Source organism: Maniola hyperantus, chromosome 4 (assembly GCF_902806685.2).
Source record: "Maniola hyperantus chromosome 4, iAphHyp1.2, whole genome shotgun sequence".
In the NCBI taxonomy this organism is placed as follows: domain Eukaryota; kingdom Metazoa; phylum Arthropoda; class Insecta; order Lepidoptera; family Nymphalidae; genus Maniola; species Maniola hyperantus.
The window spans coordinates 7,807,271-7,828,945 of NC_048539.1; the positions used below are offsets into that span (position 1 = coordinate 7,807,271).

The window sequence follows — 21,675 nt, forward strand, 5'->3', positions numbered from 1 at the left end:
AAATCAATATGATTTATAAACATAAAATTCAGCTTGCGTATGTTTGTGTCCGCCAAACTCGAAAGTAGTCGATGAATTGACGTGGACTTTTTACGTGCCTTTATTTATCCATATTATGAGTATTTTTAATGTAAGTACTTTTTGCTCGAAATTTTCACGGGAACGAAAAATTCCAGACTGAGCCTCAATAAAGCGTGGTTAGATTAAGCTAGTTATTCATATTTTGATAATAGAAGTCTAATTAAACCTAAAAAACAAACATTGACCTTACTTACTACCTTGGAGGCGAGGGTACATAAAGCGTCATAGAAAATGAAAGCCTCAAAAGGATTTAAAATGTCAGCTCATTTTGTGTACACGAGATTTTCAACGCATCCACAATAATTTCCAGTTCTGTATGATAAACTTTTGGTATTATTCATTATTAATTATTATAATGGGAAACCCACACATTTGGTTCACGCGCTAATATACAACCAGTATAGGTATATACTATAGAGGATCTTTAAGTAGAGGATAATTTATCTATCATAGAAGAGAAAACGTCACACAATTAAAATATGTCTAAAAATCGGTCAAGTACGAGTCGGACCCGCACACTATATTTTAGATCAATAATTCAGAAACAGAAATATAATATGAGGTTTAAAGAAAGGTCTTTGAGACTGTCGAATTAATTGACCAATTAACTATTTACATTAGTATACATTTCCCTGTAAGGTACGGAACTCTCATTGTGCGAGTCCGTCTCGCATTTGACCGACTTTATTTTTTAAATCTTTTCGAAAAATTATAGGTAAATGTGTATTATGTTGCAACTTGCAAACAGCTACTGAGTGTTCATCAATAAATCAACGAAGCGGAAGATGTCCAATTTACGAAGTAATGAAGTTAATTGCAGCATCCTTTTTACTTTGACACCGATTAATTGTATATTATGAAAGCAATAAATTAAACCTTATTCATGGCAATTATAAACCATGTAGGTAATTGTATTCCTTTAGGAATAATTCAAGTATTTTATTGCTATACACTGTGTATAAATATTTTATTAGGTGTATAATAGAAGATACCGCTTATGTCACCCACACAAACATCCTTAATACAGGCACACTCATGCACGCGCACACGTATACATACGTATACATATTATATGTACATACAAAATACAGTGCCATGTATTGTGTCCCATACGCGCGTTTTCGGAGTACGTCGTTGCCTTTGCTTTATCTTTGTTAAAATCTATAACGCACTAAGTGCTAGATTTTTTTTGATGTAAAAATAAATTGATTATTACCTGTGAATCACGAGGAACTCCAGTGAGGAGGTACGTCCAGGGCACGCTGCCCGCGTAGTTTCTTTCTCCCATCGACGGTGGAGCGTATTCCAGACTTTCCTGGAAAATATAACGTATTAGTTTGTTTTGTTGTTATACTATGTATAAAGATATTGCTACTGCAGCCCAAGCACAATCAGTCTGACAACGCTTTGTCGTAAAATTTTCACAGACAAAAGTCGCGAAAAAGATATGTCGCCCTCCTGTAGCTGTGCTTATAGGCTGCTGTTATATTTAAAAATATGGTAATGGTAGTAAAGGATTTTTTTGTCGGGAGACGAATCATGTTTAACACTAGATGATGCCCGTGACTTCGTCCGCGTGGATTTAGGTTTTTAAAAATTCCGTGGGAACTCTTTGATTTTTTGTGATAAATAGTAGTAGAGATAGCTTGCGTCCTTCCCCAGAACGCAAGCTATCTGTGTACCAAATTTTGTTAAAATCGGTTGAACGGATGGGCCGTGAAAAGCTAGCAGACAGACAGACACACTCTCACATTTATAATATTAGTATGGATATTATAGTGTATACTAGCTAATGCTCGCGACTTCGTCCGCGTGGACTACACAAACTTCAAACCCCTTTTTCACCCCCTTAGGGGTTGTATTTTCAAAAACTCTGTCTTAGCGGATGCCTATGTCATAATAGCTATCTGCATACCTAATTTACCGTCCAATCATCAGTCAGTCAGTCAGTCAGTCACCTTTTCATTTTATATATTTAGATAATAGTAGGTATAGATGGGCAATCAGATATCTTCATAATATTATGAGATTTAAAAAAAACTACTTTTATACTCTGGAAGATAACAAACTACTTTCACCTTCATAGCATTTTCACGAACTCTGAACTTCAAATAAAATTGTGTTAAAAGAATCAAACTCTTTTCAACTACCACTGCTATTATATGAGTAGCCTAGAAGCCTCCAAAACTCTTGTTGCCATAAAACTTGTTTGGCGATAGGCCAACCTGGAGTTTAAACTTCTACCTACGTTGAACTCTAAGGGCCGGTTGTTTCAACAAACTTTGACGGACACGTAACCTTTAAATATGGCGCTAACGAACGTAAGTAAAGAAAAAGCGTTGATTCAGCATCTATTAGCGCTAACGTTCGTTAAAAAGTTACGTTTACGTTAACCAGTGCTGGCGCCATTGGTGATCGTCAAATCAGTTCGTAACTTCATACTTCTTACAAACGGAATATTTTATTTACAAATTATAATGGAATCAATTTAATTCAAAGCTTTTAATGCTAGTTTTTTTGAAGATTTTGTAAGAAAGAAAAAGTGTTTAAAATGCGAAGTAGCAATATTAATAACTATGTATATAATTTAATATACTTAAAATGAAATAAGAAAAGGATACGGAGAAGTAAGTTAATTTTTAGGGTTAGTTTCGCAACCAAAATAACAATGACGAACAGTTTTTTGTACAATGAAGCAACGCACTTAAATTAACAGATGTTAAAGTTCGTCTACGTCCGTTAAATTTTAACGAACGGATCTTACGAAGACCAATGGTTTGAAACAACCGGCCCTTACAGTTGTTACAGATTTTATACTTTCTGATTTTGAAGAATACTTTACCTTGAGCCGGTGAAACTAAGTTAGTACCTATGATTATTATTTGGATTTGAAAAAATCTGGACTTAAATCGTAAGGTAATACGTTGAGCCTTCTTAATAGAATTCATGTCTTGTAAATTGTAAAATAGATGAGTTTTTCGAAGACAATACGTCTACTAAACAATACGTACGTCTACTTAATTTCTTTCTCATTTGAACATTAATCGATTAAACTCAGTATTTTTTTTAGATACTTTCTAGATACTAATTTCTATCTGTGGTGTGCCAGATTTTAGTTAAAATATTTAACTTCAAAGTCAGATACACGGGCTATAGGATTTACATAATATAAAATCTCTAAACCTATATAACTTTAAAACGATTACGGATATTTTTACGGAAATCCACGGCAAACTACAGACAAAAATATTTGTTTTTAGAACGTGTCTACAAAATTTTATGGAGTTGGATTGGTTAATATTCAATTAAAAGCACGCTATGGGTTTTAATACCGCTACCGCTACCAATAAAGCTACCATTTTATAATGGTGCTTTATGGTAGAAAAAAAAAAATAAAAAAAAATGGGTTTTTACTGATTATTATAGATATAATAAATGTAGCTTTCCAAATGGTAAAATTACATTTTATAGATCCTCTAAATCCATCAGAAATTTGATGAATTTATATTACAGCATTCCTCTTATGCTATTATGATCGCGAACTTTCCGTTTTAGCGAACACTTTGACATTTGATTACGGTACATTAGAATACCAAGTATGGAATTCCTGTGATCGAGTAGGTAAATAGGTTGCTACAGTATAAGCATGTGTTGTTTGTTTTTCCTTAGCCCTTTCATATTATGATACCACACTTGGTATAAGTAGTTATCTATCGTTGAAAATTGAAAATACTTATTATTTGTTCATGAACACATTTAAATTTTTTTTTGTGATGTAGCGACAAATTCACGGTTTTTTACGTGAGTAGGTGTGTCTGATAAGTAGGTATATCAAGTAATACAAGTTATGCTTGACTTCGATACTTAGGTACGTACTTAAGATATTATGATACATCGAAGACGTACGAATATCGTAGGTCATAATTAAGCAACGTTTATTTTAAAATCACGCATTTTGTTGATTTTGCAATGTTATATTATAATACAATATGAATTTTTTTTTTCATATGTTTTTCAACATACGAGTTGTAGAGGTGATCAAGCTGTGAGGTGACCCAATAATGCCGGATACTGAAATGTTGCCCAAGTGAGGTCAACTTAATTATTGAGAGAACCTAGTACAATTATGTGTACTATATTGTTAGCCTTTTATTTCATAAATTAATATTTGAGGCTATTTGACTAAAATAAAGAAAATATAAAGTCTTCATTTGACTTAAATTTAAATATAAAAAAATATATAAGTCTTGATTTGAATAAATTCAGTATAAACATTTTTACAAGTCATGATACTAAAATCATAACGTCTATAAATAAGATCTTTTGGCGGGATTAACGCCCAGTCTTGCGCTGTCAGTATTGACGCATTTTTAATATCGGTCCACGACCGTAAATTTACGAATTACCTAATAAAAAGTGAATAATCAATAATTGCTAAACAAGTAAACGAAATAAAGTCACGGTAAATAACTAATAGTGCTCGAGAGAAATAAAAGTTTTACTAAACGGGCTATGTATGTCTATCATTTCATCGAGCAACCTGGCTACGATTTAACAGTTCAGAAGTGTTGGATAAACCACGTCTTTGGCCAAAATTAAGGTACGTGTGAAATTTAGTTTTAATTAGTTACAATTTTTTATAAATATTAAATATCAGGTTTTTATCACCATATTAAAATATTAGTTAACCTTTTGACATCATGGTAAATATTATTGGATGCAACTTGCCCACAAAATAGCATCCATTTTCGTAGAAAACTATTTATGATTAAATGCAAGTATTTAAGTGTACCTACGGACGATGTAAGGGACAATGACAGAATTTTTATAGAACTATAACCCATTTTTTTTTATGTGAGAGTCGTTTGCACGTTTGTTTTATGCAGCATTTTGTTGCTGTTTCACCACTGATAACTAAACATAGGACTTAGCACCTCTAGAACTTGCGGTTTTTCATTAAATCCAAGACTAAGTCACATTATGATTCTAGGTTAGATGCAATTTACCTATAATTTGTGAAACTAATAAAAAAAAAAAAATCCGCAAGTTTAAAATCACAATTTTTAATTTTTAAAGTGGTTGATTAATACTAGGATAATAATCGTTAATTTAAATTGTGTGTAAATTAGTGAGTCAGGATATTCTGTCATTCTCCTTTAATTAGTATGAAAACTGTTACGTGTAGGTAGTTAAGAAAAAAAATAAGAAGTCGAAATATTATGATATAATGATTATTGCAAAGTATAGAGGCCTTATTTGATTAAATCGTGGATTAAATTGAAATATTTATGGTTCGAATGTGGGTCCATGCCGGAACACATGTCAATGTGGGTGCACAATATAAAGATATTAGAGAATAGAAAGGTTTGCAAAGGCAAACAATAACTTTTTATTAATTGCCGGTACCCTCTAAGTATATGCAACAATTTTTAGACAAGTGCCAACCTTGAATTGATGTTCTGTTGTTAAATATTTTGGATGTATTAACGCAGAGTACCTGCGTGTACTTTAGAAATAGAAGTAATTTAAACTTGGATTGATTGATACAACTCCATGATCATGGACTTTTTTTTAAATAAGGCTTAAACTCCACTTAAGTACATTCTTTACTGATACCTCATAGATTTATTAGATAATTATGTTGTAATAGTCTAGTAAATAATCGTGTGCTAATAGATCCATGGTGCTAACCTTATAACATGGCGAGCAAAATTGAATAGCTTTGCAAGATCCCTTTTATATCAATTACAAATTCCATAAGTATTAAATTGTTGATAAGAAATGTTAAATTATTAGCATTGTTTGCCAGGATATAAAAAAAAAATATTGTTTTTTTTAAAATATGTTAATTTGTTTTTATGTCTCATTTTCATAAAATGCTGAGCTATACGGTCCGTACGACGAGTGATGATGGCTGGATATTCATGACGCTGATGTGAACGTAAGAGCGCAAACGCCACAATGGATAAGTATTCATACTTAGATTCATAAACAACTCTCGGAATAAGAGACTTCGAATGATGGTAAATTCAGTTGTAATTTATTTGTGAAAAATTAACTTGACCAAGTTTTAGAATATTTTAGTGCTTTAGTGTTAAGGCTTAATTGTTGAACAATGAAAATGTTTAGTGATTTATTCATTATCTGAAGGTAGTTACAAAATAATTTTAATACTGATATTCGCTAGTAGTCGACCAATATAATTAGAAGGTCAATCCGGAAAACAATCAATCATTGTTACGATCGTAATTGTTGCGATTGGCTGAGTTAAGGGTATTCTTGTTTAATCTTATCGCGATAAGGCATTGTAGCCAATAGTGAGCGAATCTCAGCTGATCAGGGGTGATTGCGGTTGTGACGTTATAGTTGTCATTCTACCGTAATCGAGCTGCAAAAATCACTTTGTTGTAACAATTATTTTGTACCTACATTCTGGTGACACTAATGTTTGTGTTATTAATGTAATAATTTGTGTAATTCATGCGAACTTGGGTATTTGAATTCGTCAAGAGATAGATACACTACAGAATTCGATTTATTCGTTAAAAAAAAAAACCAAATATTTCCTATTAATTTTAACCCATTTGGGTACCCACATCATACTAAAATATCTCACTTCATTGTGATCTTTAAAAATATCTAACATAAAAACATTATTTACTACTAGACACTATAAGTGAGTGGAAAAAAAAATTCAGACGTAAATTAAAAAAAAAAATAACGCCTTCCTTTTGGGTCTATAGCTCAAAGAAGTAAATAAAACCATCAAGTTTATCCACTTCATCCAGTAAATCACTAAACTCTAATTTTTATTACGAAATCTTACTCTTTGGCACTGCAAATATACATACACAAGAAAAGATAGTTTAAAAAAAAAAAAAAATTGGGGGCACCTAAGGAAACGGCCCCAAATGGGAACAGCGGGTGTAAATGGGTTAAATTGTTTTGACCGAAAATGGTACTCGCATATTTATATAGAAAGTAACAATATCCAAAAACTAATATTGATTTTTTTTGAATATAGGATACTGAAATCTGTTTTTTCCCTTGGCCAGCATGATTTAGTTATTTTTCGGTTTTATCACTAGTTAGTACTGTAGTAAAGATAAAGTCAAAGTCAAAGTTAAACGATTTATCCAAAATAGGTTAATTAATAACTCTTTTTGATGGTCAGATGTTGGATTTCTAAGATATAGTGGTGATAGTTATTGCGCAGACTTAAAACTAAAGCTACGAGGGTTCCAAACGCGCCCAGGTCTGAGAAGAGCCCACAACAAACTCAGCCGGGTATTCTTTTTATTATCACCACTATACAAATCCGTTAAGCAACTCATTACCAAGCTTGCTTATTTAAATAACCCCGTACATTGTAATAGGATTTTTCAATTAGTTTACGTTTTATGAAAACTTTGAACTTGTTGAGAGACATCTCCAATATGTCTTCTGGAAGCTGATTATAAAAACTTATAGATTTTCCAATAAATGAATTGCAAACTTTACTTAGCCTGGAGGTGGGCATTACAAGTTTATTATTATTTCTAGTATTTACATTATGACAGTCACTTTTTTTTCTTGAACTTATTTATGTTATTATGGACGTACAATAAATTCTCAAAAATATATTGATTATGCACAGTCATAAATTTAACTTCTCTAAATTTAGTTCTCAGTGACTCTCGTGGTCCCATACTATATATGGCTCGAACAGCCCTTTTCTGCAGCACAAAAATAGAATTTATATCAGCAGCACTACCCCATAATAATATACCATATGACATAATGCTGTGAAAGTAACTAAAATGTACTAGTCTCGCCGTTTCTATGTCTGTCAACTGGCGAATCTTTTTACCGCATATGCGGCAGAACTAAGTCTGTTCGATAAGTTCGATAAGATAGGTAACATTGATATAGTAGCGGGAATGGTAGGATGTCGTATACAAATGGTATATTTTGTGAAATTGGGTGCTCCTAGAAGTTACTAAACCATTTGCAAAATAAAATAATAATAATAATAATAAAAAATCTAATGATTTGAATTTTTTTAAATATATAAATGAACAACGCTTTTATTTCATTCTTAAATATTTAGTTTTTAAAGGCTTCTTAGTATTTCCATTGCGGTGTGAACTCACAATGTCACACGCTTACAAGTACCTACGTGATTAGTTTTGTTCACTATTATTTTTAGTTTTTTGTACATAAAAAGGCAGAAGCGATTTTTTTTAACATTACTTAATCAGTGGCTCCAATCATTTTTTGTTGTCAGACTCTCTTTTGCCAATATAATTCAATACTCGTACGTGTTAAGACACCATAATCTATTCTCTTTTAAATATAAAGAACAAACTGACTGACATAGTATACATCTCCATACCTAATGTAGACTCGTCCTAGGAAAGAAACCTTACGTACTTACCTAACGTAAGTAAAAGTAATGATAATATGAGTTAATATTATAGGTATTATATTTATACTTCTATTTTCATAGGTAAACAATTTGATTAATTTAATTTTAGGCAAGATTTTGGACATAATCTGTTCAAAAAAAAAACGATAGGACCGGTTTCCTGATTCTATGCATGTATTCATTCTATGTATCATAAGAGCAAAATACTTCAAACTCATGCTTTTTAGTTCAGTACAATAAGATAATAAAGCTTAATTTTTGTCCTTGCAAACAAGATTTGAGAGATCTTAAATTGTATATTCGGTCAGCTTCAGAAATATGGTTGAAATAAACTACATAATTCGTTTCTGAGAAAAATGAAAAGAAAACCAATAGTTAATGTTGGCCTTAAAGAGGAAGGAGTTGGTCCATTCAGAAGAACAAGACGTGCAAGATGAATTAAATATATTGATAGTACACCGCGGAATAGCATCGAAATGATGCCTCGAATGATCAACTTCGTCATCTTGTACTTATTTAGAGTACGCTTTTTAGAATTTATTTTTGTAATATTTCTTATTCTCTCAACTGTTCTGATAACTTTGCCTATGGACATAGAAGGGGTACTATACATATCCATCGCTTGAGTCGTGAGCTTATAGTCTTGAGTTCATACAAATTTTACTAACATTCAGGTTTTCCCAAATAAGAATTTTTTTTAAAGCCTAAAACGGAACGTGAGAATTGCAAATCGACGTTTGAAATTATGCCTATTTTTAGCAATAGAAAACACTTTTTTTTCACAAACTAAGAACATTTGAAATGATTATAAAGTAAAATGAGACATGAAGTTAGTAATTTTACATTTTTTTTGTTTTTTTAAATAATTTTTTTACGTACGAAGTCACCTCAAAATTTGCCCTAAAAATACAAACTTTTCAAGGTCAATAACTTATGAAATAATTTCAAAATTCGATCTATAATGAACATTTTAAAACTAGGTCTAGTTGGTCTTAAAAAAAACCACTTGCCAACGAACAGCAGTTCATTTAAATTTTTGTTTAAAAAAAAAAATTAAAATGCCTGGGGTTGGCTTTAACTTATACAAGTACATACACAGTACATAGCTTAGGTTTTCTATGCCGACAATATTTTCTTGTTTTTCACAGGGTATGTGAGATAAAACCTTTCTGAATTGGACTCTATGTGTTGCAATATATTGTTAAGTAGTTTAATTAACATCAACAAAATAAATGTATTGATTTGAAAACATATCCTAATTAGAGACAAAATGATAATTATTCAGGTGTTAAAATTGCTCTATGGGTGGAAATTAATGGTAAATTTTCTCATTTTTGAGTAGGTACCAACCTAAATCTGTGAAAGGTTATATATTTCGTTTCTCATGGGTAATAAGCTGTCTTCGTCTTTTTATGGTTCTTTTTTTTCCCTATACTGTAGCATTGGCAATGGTTATGTTTCACTTTGCCACTGCTTTAAAAGACAAACAAAATATTTTTTCGGTTATTTAACAAAGGAAAATAATGTTAAAAAAAAGAGATTAGTTATTATGAATTGGAAATAAAGATTTATGACAATTTTTATGACCAGGGGTTTGCAAGGAATTACGCTAAATAAAAAAATAAAATCCTAGTTTTAAGTTTTGTGATCTGTTGTTCATTTAAGAAGGCTATATCATGCTAATTGAGTCTTGAGCGATTGATCTTAGGAGTAATGACCTTAAAGTTTTGTGGTCTTTTATTCAGGCCATATAATGCCGATCGAGTGTTGAGCAACTGATCTTAGGAGTAAGATTAGATTTAAGTTTTGTGGTCTTTTGTTCAGGCCATATCAATGCTGATTGAGTGTTGAGCAACTGATCTTAGGAGTAAGATTAGATTTAAGTTTTGTGGTCTTTTGTTCAGGCCATATCAATGCTGATTGAGTGTTGAGCAACTGATCTTAGGAGTAATTATTAGTTTTAAGTTTTGTGGTCTTTTGTTCATTGAACAGGCCATATTATGCCAATTGAGGATTGAGCAACCTGATCTTAGGCGTAATGATTAGTTTTAAGTTTTGTGGTCTTTTGATCTTAGGAGTAAGATTAGTTTTAAGTTTTGTGGTCTTCTTGCTCTCCGAAAACGGCGATATTGTGCCTAGAACAACTGATCTTAGGAGTAAGATTAGTTTTAAGTTTTGTGGTCCTTTGCTCACGCCAAAAGGCGATATTGTGCCAAATTGAACATCTGATCTTAGGAGTAAGTTTTGTGGTCCTTTGCTCACGCCAAAAGGCGATATTGTGCGAAATTGAACATCCGATCTTAGGAGTAAGTTTTGTGGTCTTTTGCTCACCGAACAAGGCGATATTGTGCCAAAATTGAATAACTGATCTTAGTAGTAATTATTAGTTTAAGTTTTGTTGTATTTTGCTCACCTAAAAAGGCGATATGGTGCTAAAATTTAATATTGAACAACTGATCTTAAGAGTTTTAAGTTTTGTAATCTTTTGCTTACAAACAAAAATCGAGATATTATGTATATGATATTTGTGAAATAAGGTCTAAGACTAAAAATCAAAGAAAATGAACAATAAACGAACACATTAATTTTTCTTACTCATATTATGTTTGTGAAAATATAAATGTCAATGTTTTAATGTGATTGCATTGATAGTGCAGCTGTAATATAATTTGTTAAAATGTAAATTGACTTCTGGTTTATATACTAGATGTAGATACAATTTAATTTATTGATTGTGAGTTTAAAATAATTTAGAAGGAGTTAGGCTACAAACATGAAAATTGTAATAGATATTTATTGTAACCTCTGAATTATTTTAAGTTTATTTTAAATTTATGAATTATGACTTTAAAATATGACCAGTTAGTTATTGAAAATTTAGTCACAGAAAATCAACTAAATAATTATAATATTTGTTGAAAAAAAATTACAACGTCGTAACTTAAAATCACCTCAAAATTAAATACTTATCACTTTTAAATTTTTTAAAAACAACAAACTAAACTAAACTTATAAAATAAATTAAAATCTTAATTAAAACAGACTCTAACCAAACTTAAATTTTAAATTAGCAATTGGAGGACCAATTAATATATTCAGATGGCCGAAACGAATCTCGCATAAAAAAAATACAATAAAAACAATAAGTGATTTTTTTTTCATATGCAGAGTTTCTTGCCGGTTCTTCTCTGTAGAATGTAGGTTCCGAACCGGTGGTAGTTTCACGCGTGGACTCGTGTAAACAGGAAGGCCGATCTGTTAGCCTTTTATTTCATAAATTAATATTTGAGGCTATTTGACTAAAATAAAGAAAATACAAAGTCTTCATTTGACTTAAATTTAAATATAAAAAAATATATAAGTCTTGATTTGAATAAATTCAGTATAAACATTTTTACAAGTCATGATACTAAAATCATAACGTCTATAAATAAGATCTTTTGGCGGGATTAACGCCCAGTCTTGCGCTGTCAGTATTGACGCATTTTTAATATCGGTCCACGACCGTAAATTTACGAATTACCTAATAAAAAGTGAATAATCAATAATTGCTAAACAAGTAAACGAAATAAAGTCACGGTAAATAACTAATAGTGCTCGAGAGAAATAAAAGTTTTACTAAACGGGCTATGTATGTCTATCATTTCATCGAGCAACCTGGCTACGATTTAACAATATTATAATACAATATTGGATATTGAATAAGGATTTTGAATTTTTACTGGTTTTGAAATATTCCTAATCTAAAATATTGGTTGGATTAGAACGCCTAGGTACCTATTTAGTATGTATCATTTCCAAGTATAACAAACCGTCTTACTATAAATTTTTAGGCCCGGTTAAACAGGTAAACAGACGTTTAGCACATGCAATGTAAGTATGATGATAAATGTAGTTAAGATGTTTTAGGTCTACGTCAAAAGTTACATTATATGTCGGTAAACCACGAAATAAGCCTGAAATCAAGTTTACGTTTAAATTTTTTCATCATTATTCATCATCATAAGACATCATCACCATTTTTCAACCCTTTGCATTGCCACTACCGAATCTACCGGTCACTACCGGTCTTCTTTCAGAATAAGAAGGGTTGGCAAAACACTTAAACTTTAAATGTAGTTTATAGATTAAACTAATTAAACTGTGCAAATATTTCGTTTTAAAATTGCTGTTTGCCTTAGTTTCATTAACAATAAAGATTAGAAAAACATCTTGTGTACCTATTTGTGTCTTAAAGTGGCAATTTCACCTTAGTCCGCAAAGAAATCCGAGTTGGAAAGTGGCAGCGATAATCATGGCACGTGACCTCACAAATTAGGCTCTCGATTCTTAAAACGATTTCTATGCTAAGTTCCTTTGAGTTTTATGCTACAGAATTTAAAAAGACATACTATACTTAATTCACCACTTATTCCCGTTTGGGCGAATTTAATTAAGGTTAAGTTTTTTACTCAAAACCTTTTTTTTTCGTCCGAATTTTATATACATACCTACCTACTATAATATGATGCCTGCGACTTCATCAGCATGTAGGTTCACTACGTTTTTTGAAATCCCGTGCAAAGTATTTGACTGTCTGGGATACAAGGTTATCTCTGTACCAAACGTTGAAAGTCGGTTAAACGGATGGGCGTTAAAAATACTGTGAGAACTCTGATTTTTCGAGACAAAGATAACTTACCGTAGGACGCAGGATATCTCTCTACCAAATATCGTCAAAATCAGTTAAACGGATAGCTGCGAATAAGCTAGCAGACAGACAGAAAGACAAACTTTCACATTTATAATATTAGTAGATATTGATAACACAATATAATGGTGCAAATAATATAATGGTTTATTAAGATATTCCTATAAATAAGTTTGTCGTAGCAATAAAGTATTTCATTCGACTAGCTTATGCATGGTGCAAAAATAAAACAAGTCAACATTCGGATGTCTGGCTATTCGTGACTCGGAAGTTAGAAGTCACTATTAAAAAGTTCAAAATTTAAAAAAACACAACTATAGCGCCTGTGATTGCCTATAGACATTATAAATGTCGTAACATCAGCTCTGATTAAATATTTGTGTAATGCAAAAAATCGCATCAAAATCGATCCAGAAGTTTTCGAGGAAAACTTTCGTTAGTAACTAGATGGTAGACTCACATACAACCTTAGGCTAAGCATAATCATTTACCGTTTTCGATCAATTGTGGGTAAAAATAATAATTAATCATATTATGTAATATGTAACTCGATAGACCACCAGCGTAGCACATTGTAGTGCTACGCTGGTGGTCTATAAGGCACGTAGCCACCGTAGCGTAGCCATTAGAACATGTTCACGGCAAATAGAGGGCGCGGTGGCGGACGCACTCGCGAAATATCATTAACATAATAATATCATAGAACATTGTATGTATGTACTAGTTGATGCCCTCAACATTGCCCGCGTGGATTTAGAGTTTAGAATCTCGTGAGAACTCTTCGATTTTCCAAAACAAAAGTCCTTCCCCAGGATGCAAGCTATAAGAGTAGGAAGCCGTCAAAATCGGTTTAGTAGATGAGCAATGAAAAGCATGCAGACAAACAGACAAATAGACAAACAGACTTTCCTAATTATAATATACTAGCTTGTTCCCGCGACTTCGTGTGTAACTACACAGATTTCAAAATCCCTATTTTACCCACTATGTATTTTCAAAAATCCCTTCTTAGCGGATGTCTACGTCATATTAATAGCTTTTTGCGTACCAAATTTCAGCCTGATCCGTCCAGTAGTTTGAGCTGTACGTTGATAGATCAGTCAGTTGGTCAGTCAGTCAGCTTTTCATTTTATTTACTAGGACTACCGGATACCCGGCATGTGCTACTACGCTACAATAACAAAAAAACTCCTAAATAATCTTCGCATGATTGCCTTTCTAATGAAACCGGCTTGGGACTCATCGGTTGGATGGCTTTAAAGTCTATAACGGATAAAGGTAGAAACATAAAGATTAGAATAAGGTACCTGGGTCGAATATGGTCACCTTAAGGTTTTGTGTCTATTTTTTTCATGTTTTTGAAGACTAGAGGGCATGTCAGAGTATTTATCTCAAAAAGTACCTATTAAACTATATTAATACTAAAAAGTATGAAAAACATTTAATAGTTACAGATTTTCTTTTTTTTTGTAAAAAATGGGAAAATGGCCGTATTTCCGATGACGTAGGTTAATATGCCCATAGATATGGCCATATTTATTGTATGAATAATTACTGTTTATGAAGTAACTGCAGAAATAAAAGAAGATATCAGTTTCGATAGTATATGTCTTATTACAGGGCCAGTATTGTGGCATGACCTAAAATAAAAAGTAAAAAGTTCAGGTGTCCATAATTTTATACGGTAAATATGGCCAATAGCCAATGGCCATATTTTCAGTCACGCCTTTTTTCATTTTATTCAAACGAATCATAAACACAAAAGTATTTTGAGAAATACACACAGAAATTACAAAATACAATTGCCAAACAGCATGAAAACAAATAGAAACTAATGAAATCGAAAACTAACCTAAAATGTAGGACAAAACTAACGTGAGATCTTAATAACAGTGACATGGTTTCCTACTTGGACGACTCCTGAGGAGCTGGTGTCTGTACGGGAGGGGTGGCGGGTGCGGTGTTCGGATCAAGTCGCGAATCTCAACCATGTAAGGCCACGTTTAGTTTTAAAAAATGTTGCGTTTTAGAAATAATAGTATGTGGCCATATTTATCGCCTGGTCATATTCGAACCAGGTACCTTAGTATCAGTATGGGTTATTTATTAATCTTACATCGTCGGGTGAAGAGGAGTCGAGTTGCTCCCAGTCGATGGCTGACGCTAGCGCGTTGGAAGACGGCGCGGCCTCGGCGCACGCGCTGCCCGCTACCACCGCTGCACACCATATCGCCCACCACATCTGCGACAAATTCAAATATCCTCAAAACTCTTATTAAAATATATTATACTTAGGCCAACCTGTGGCGCCTATGCTATATCGAGCGACAGGTCGAGATGGCAATCGAGGAGGGAACGCCCTGCACACGCGCACAGCCCACGCGCTAACCCGGTGCGGGTGAGCGCCGGTGACGTGTAGGGGTGTGGGGCAACTCGAACTCTCGCGGACATACGTCAAGGCTCAAATACTAGTTCGGAAACTCATTTCAAAACGCAAAATGTTACAATATGTTACAACTCATTATATAAAAGATGTCAAGATGTTGGCCTCCTATTCGGAAGGGTCTAGGTTATCGTGATCTGCGATTTGCGATTCAACCTGAAAATGTACGGTCGGTACAGACCTTCCTGGGAGTTGATCGGCCGATTAAACGTGGTTTGGATGTGGACATGCACTAACATGAATTAATTACTTATTCTTTGTTGTTATTATTGTTATTTCAGAGTAAACCGGCAAATTTTCGTTGTCATTCAGATTTTAATGAAAAATTATAGCCCGAATAAAAGCTTACGGGTTATAAAGGTAAGAACCTTCCGCTTAGTTAATTTATGTTTAAATCTTTATACGAGTATTAACATAAGGACAATGAAGCTGCTCATAAACTGTGGAACTGTGTTATAGTGATGGGCATAGTTGCTAATTTTAAACCATTTTCATTAGGTGAAAATATTTTTCTTTAAAGTGATTTCACATGCGATTTGTCATGGTAAAAGATTTTTCAATTTCCGCACTTACCTCCGCGTTTGCCACATTAAATTAACTAGAAAATTAGATCAAGATCAATTATTGTCACTTTTATTTTGCAAGTTGGTTTGATACAAAGAGAATTTTCTAGTTGATTAATTGTAAGTGCAAAAATTTACTTTTCATGAAACGTAGCAAATAATTGTTTGCTACATTAATTGATCTAGGTGTTTTCCTCTTTCTAACAAGCAACGAAGCGACGAGTGTTTTCGCTCTCACGCTCTTTAGCTCAGGTCGATAAACGCGCACGCGTAAAATAAGCAGTTTAAATGTGATTTCATACTTTGTGAGATTTTGCGTAAGTTAGGTAGCAAGTGTTACAATATGTGAAAAAGCTTTTCGCGTGATTTTTACATGCTATCTGTGAAAAAGTCCATCTCTACTGTGTTGAGTGTTTGGAGTAAATAGGATGGTAGAACAACAGAGTGAAGTACAGCTGCTTTCACACTTGGCCCTAATGGGAGAGTCGTGAGAATAAGACATGTGGCTTTTTGATTTAATTGTTTGTCTGTGCAGGTACGCAACGTAAAGCTTAAAGAAGTTGTTTCTTTTTGTTGATTTTTGTTAACTTACTTATTTAGCATCCGTTGTTTTAGGTGTGATTTTTATTATTTTAACCACGCCATTATTTGTTCTATTACTAATGCAGCGGCGGACTACCTAATACCGTCGCGTCGGAGGAGGCTAGGGGAGGCGGCATCACTGAATGAAGCCCAAATAAAAATGAACAGACAATAATATTAAATTTCATCTGCATAATATGAAATTATTTCCATTTTAAGTAGATTCTTCCAAGTAAAATGACTTGTTACATTAAGATGCCGTGGCATTTATTTAACTACCTCATATCAAAGAAAATTTGGAGGTAACCTATGTAAAATTACCTTGTAAAATAAGCTGCTGTAATTTGCAATCACAAAGCAAATAATATATGTAAGTACTGAATATGCGTGGGAGAAAAAAGACACAAGATTTTATCTCATTGAAGCATACTGAATTCAGGGAACGTTCTTTTCAAAAAAACGTCGTTTTTCCTAAATGAGATCGTTTGAGGGCAAACGGCTTAGCGTAAGCGCGGGATAATTTGTGAGAACGATGAGAAATCTTACGTCATTTCGGACGTCTAACGAACTCAGTCTACTGTATAAAAACCGAGCTCTTTGGTGGATCGAGTCGGGAGATATGATTTGGCTTTATCGATATTATTTGGTGTCGATAATTTATTATGTTAAGATGAAATATGATGATTGTAATGTCTCTTTTGGAAAGGCTGGCTCATTCACCCAAAAAAAATTTCATCGTCATAATCATCACTCTCATCCATCGCCGAGGGCGGCTCAATACCTACTGAGTACCTACGGATCTTCTATCAGTATGAGAAAGGCTTAGGCCATAGTCCATCACACTAACTAAGTGTAGATTAACATACCTACTTCACACACCACTGAAAAAATTATGGAGAACTCTCAGGCATGCAGGTTTCCTCGTGATGTTTTCCTTCACCGTTAAAGCAAGTGATATTTAACTGCCTAAAACGGTACATTACTCCGAAAAATCATAGATCACGCATCTATGATTTTTCGGAGTAATGTACCTTGGATCAAACCCCGGACCCCGAAATAGATATCTGAAGTCATGACCACTAAGCTATCACAGCTTCAAAATTTTTGGGGGATTTCAAATATTAGATAAAGAAGTCATTACATATTTTGTTATATTATATTTTGGTAATGTATAAATTATCACTAAATGAAGCCCAAATTAAAATGAACCGACAATACCTAATATTAAATTTCAATTGCATTTGAAATTATTGGTATTTGGTAATTTTCCTAGTTATTTTTTGGTTTTGAAACTACAGATAAAATATATAGGTAGGTACAAATGTACAAAAAATCGAAGTCTATCTGAATTATACCCTTACATATTATTAATTATCCGATAAGAGTGAGAATGTGCGGTTTTATCCGAATATAATAAATGTTTTCCTAAGCACATTATTTATTGTACCGTACCCACCTACTTACAACATTTTTTATTGTGTGGACGTTAATAAGAATCCGTTCCTCAAACCTTTGTTGACCAGTCTTGTGTTCCTTTCAAAATTATACAGAAGGTTCATATCGATCATTCTTTTATGTGTTATGAATACTTTTAATCTTTACTTATTCCTAACTACTCTTTTTTTCATTGATTAATGATGGTTTATTGTTTAGAAGTTTCTATTTTATACAATTAAAGGTACAAACCTATTCATTGCAAAGCTGCCTCTTTATTTAAGAGTCCTTAGCATAGTATTTTTGGAGCATGTTGTCGGTGAAAAACGAAAATATGAAATATTTGAGTAGGTATATAATATATATAATATACATACTTTTAAAATTATAGTCATCTAAGGAATGATTTATGCCAACACGTGGCGGGCACAAGCCGTGCCACGTACGAGGCATGGATTAAAAACATCACGAACATTTTATATGAAGCATTTTATGCTTCACCGGCACCGTGCCGTGTCCGTGCACGGACGTCACAAAGCATGACTACTTCATATAAAATGTTCGTGATGTTTTGAATCTGTGCCTCGTCCGCGCCTCCTGCGCGGCACAATCCACGTCCGCCACGTGTTGATATAAATCATCCCTTATCCTGACTAATATTTCTCTTGCTTGCGCTTTTAACTACAGGACTCCTAACAGTAGGAGTGAAAATAGAGCAAGGATAGGATTTGAAATTTAAGGTTACCAGTTCGTCTCGTGAATACCTATACCTGATGCTGAATTTTGTATTTTTGGATTTAGTTCAACTGGATGATTAAATTAGATCACATGTGTATCACTATTTTACAATAAAAAGAACACTTAGCAGAATTTATCTAAAACTTTTGCAATAAATCTATACCTAAGTTACCCTACGAGTAGCTCTTGGGTCCGCCAGTTCGCAGGTTAAATAGCTGCAATAAATTGTACTAGATAAGCCTGCTAAAGCGAATAAAGTTTGCCTCCTCGGGTCAGTTGAGGCATCGAAACGAACAACCATGAAAATTGATGAGATGAATCCTTGAAGATTTATTATTATGGAATTATAATTTCCTATTACTTGGTTTGATAGATTAGATAAGTGCCTATTGGTTACATACAGTCAACAGTGACCGCCGTTTAAAATCGATACTAATATTATAAATGTGAAAGTGTGTCTGTCTGTCTGCTAGCTTTTCACGGCTCAGCCGTTAAACCGATTTTGGCGAAATTTGGAACAGAGATAGCTTGCATCCCGGGGAAGGACAAAGAGTACTTTTTATCCCGGAAAATTGAAGAGTTCCCACAGGATTTTTAAAAACCTAAATCCACGCGTACGAAGTCGCGGGCATCAGCTAGTATAATATATTCGGTATTTAAAATGGCCATTTTAAATATAGAGTACTAGATGATGCCCGAGGCTGGGAATTCTTTAATTTCCGAGACTCAAAGTGACCTATGTCCGTTCCTACGATGTATGGTATCTTTGTACAAAATTTCGTTAAAATCGGTTGAACGGATGGGCCCTGAAAAGCTAGCAGATAGACAGACGCACACTTTCGCATTTATAATATTAGGATGGATTTAATATGTTTTAGAGATTTTTTACAAAATTGCATTAAATGAGTCTTCTAGAGTCGTAAATTTCTATGATGGATGATAATAGATAAATATGATGTCCCCTCACTGTATAGGTCGCTTTTTATCGTTATACAGGGCGACAGTTACCACCTTACTTCCCAGATTTTCCTTAATTGACTAATATTAATGTCATAGAGTGTCTCTAACTCTCTGTCTGCTACGTTATCACGCCACATCGGTGTAACAGATAGGCTACTTTTTGTCCCGGAAAATCAAAGAGATCCCATGGGATTTTTAAAAAAACCTAAATGCACGAGGATGCAGTCGTGCATATCATCTATCTGGTACAGAGATAGCTTGCATCCTGGAAAATTTTGATCCCGAAAAAGCCACTGTTCCCGCATAACTAAAAAAACCCATATCCAAGCGGACAAAGGAAAAATACTCAGTTTTAAACTTTAGTTATGTGCCATTTAGTGTGTAGGCATGCTGCAGATTTCCATAAGCGCGGCGCTAGTCATAATCATACCTTATTATATTATATCCGAAGTCAAATTATTGATGGGATAATACCTATAGGTACCTATGCCTATTATTTTGGCTAGAATTATAATCTAGTCTTTTCCAATCCAGGCTAGATGCCTTATTTCTTATTCCTGTCTAATAATAATAACCTATTAAGTTCAACCTTTCGAATAGTAGTACACTCCTCGAACCTGATATTATAGTAGTCTTGTTCATTCTTAACTTATCAGAGAATTAATCTGCGTGTAAAATCTTCAGTCTGTGAAACATTCTATATTAAGTACCTACGTTCAATTTATTATGGCTTTTAAAGCAGCACATTCACCCAAAAACTAGTCCCATACTAAAAAAAAAAACATCCGTCTGAAACTCTGAGCTTAAAACGTGCGGGCGAATGAAGGTCCGCATGAATTTAGATTTTTTTTTAACCCGAAGATTGGGGAAATTATAAATAATATCTATCCCGGCTGTACTCACGTGTCTAGTCGACGTTAGCCCGACTAGTTTCGAACCCATCCGGGGTCCTTTTTCAAGGGAGTCAGTTCGCGCACGCGCCGCGGCTGTGAGTGTGGAAATCACTCACGGTAGTTTAAACGCTAAATTGGGGAAATTCTTTGTTTTCCCGGGATAAAGGTATCCTATCTGCATCTCCAGCTTTCAAGCTACATCTGTGCCTTTTGGTTAGATTGATTCTTGGTTGACCCGTGCAAATATACTTAATGGATAGACAAACCGAGATACAGATACACATTCGCCAAAATTTCATACGTTTTGCGTCATGAGATTTACTATTTTATATAGGTACAAGAATTAGGTAGAGTAATTCTTGTAATCTTGTAATCTACTTTAATGAATAATTAATTAAAGTATAGGATTTTAATAAATAATTTTAACAAAATAGTATCAGAAACAAAGTCATTACACGTATGCTGGCTTTCGCAACTTTGTCGCATTGGAAATTAGATAGCTGGGGGTCAAACTAGAAATGTACCTATAGAGTTAAAAAATCAGAATTTAGGTAGACATGACAATTTCGTTAGTACATATTTTGTTTTACTATACTATTAGTAAGTACTCGTAAGTATATAATTTCATAAAAACGTCGTGCACGTCGCACATATCTAGTTATACTTAATATAATAGTTTACTTACCATTTTAAATAATATCAAAACAACAACTTGAGTTGCAACGAAATGGTTCTGAAACAATACAAAAAGTTTATTAGATGTTTTGTTTGTATTACATTCATACCTACCTAGCTGCTATAATGGCTAGCGTAGTTTTTGAAATCAGTAGTCTATAAATAAACCTCGTTCTATAAGTCCCGCAAATTGCTAATGCGCGTTGGCG

At 33.4% G+C, this 21,675-nt stretch overlaps 1 protein-coding gene across 3 annotated transcripts in view; it reads right to left on the reverse strand.

The window, feature by feature from the left end:
• Dh44 (diuretic hormone 44) overlaps positions 1-21,675 on the reverse strand; it is an 83,948-nt gene that overhangs the window by 11,204 nt on the left and 51,069 nt on the right. For all 3 annotated transcript variants that reach the window (XM_034985639.2, XM_069498337.1, XM_034985640.2), the window contains exons 2-4: positions 21,477-21,524; positions 15,295-15,420; positions 1,298-1,396 (exon numbers count right to left, since the gene is read on the reverse strand). In XM_034985639.2, coding sequence (XP_034841530.1) covers positions 1,298-1,396; positions 15,295-15,420; positions 21,477-21,479 — 228 coding nt within the window. In that variant the 5' untranslated portion in view covers positions 21,480-21,524. The remainder of the gene's footprint in view (positions 1-1,297; positions 1,397-15,294; positions 15,421-21,476; positions 21,525-21,675) is intronic.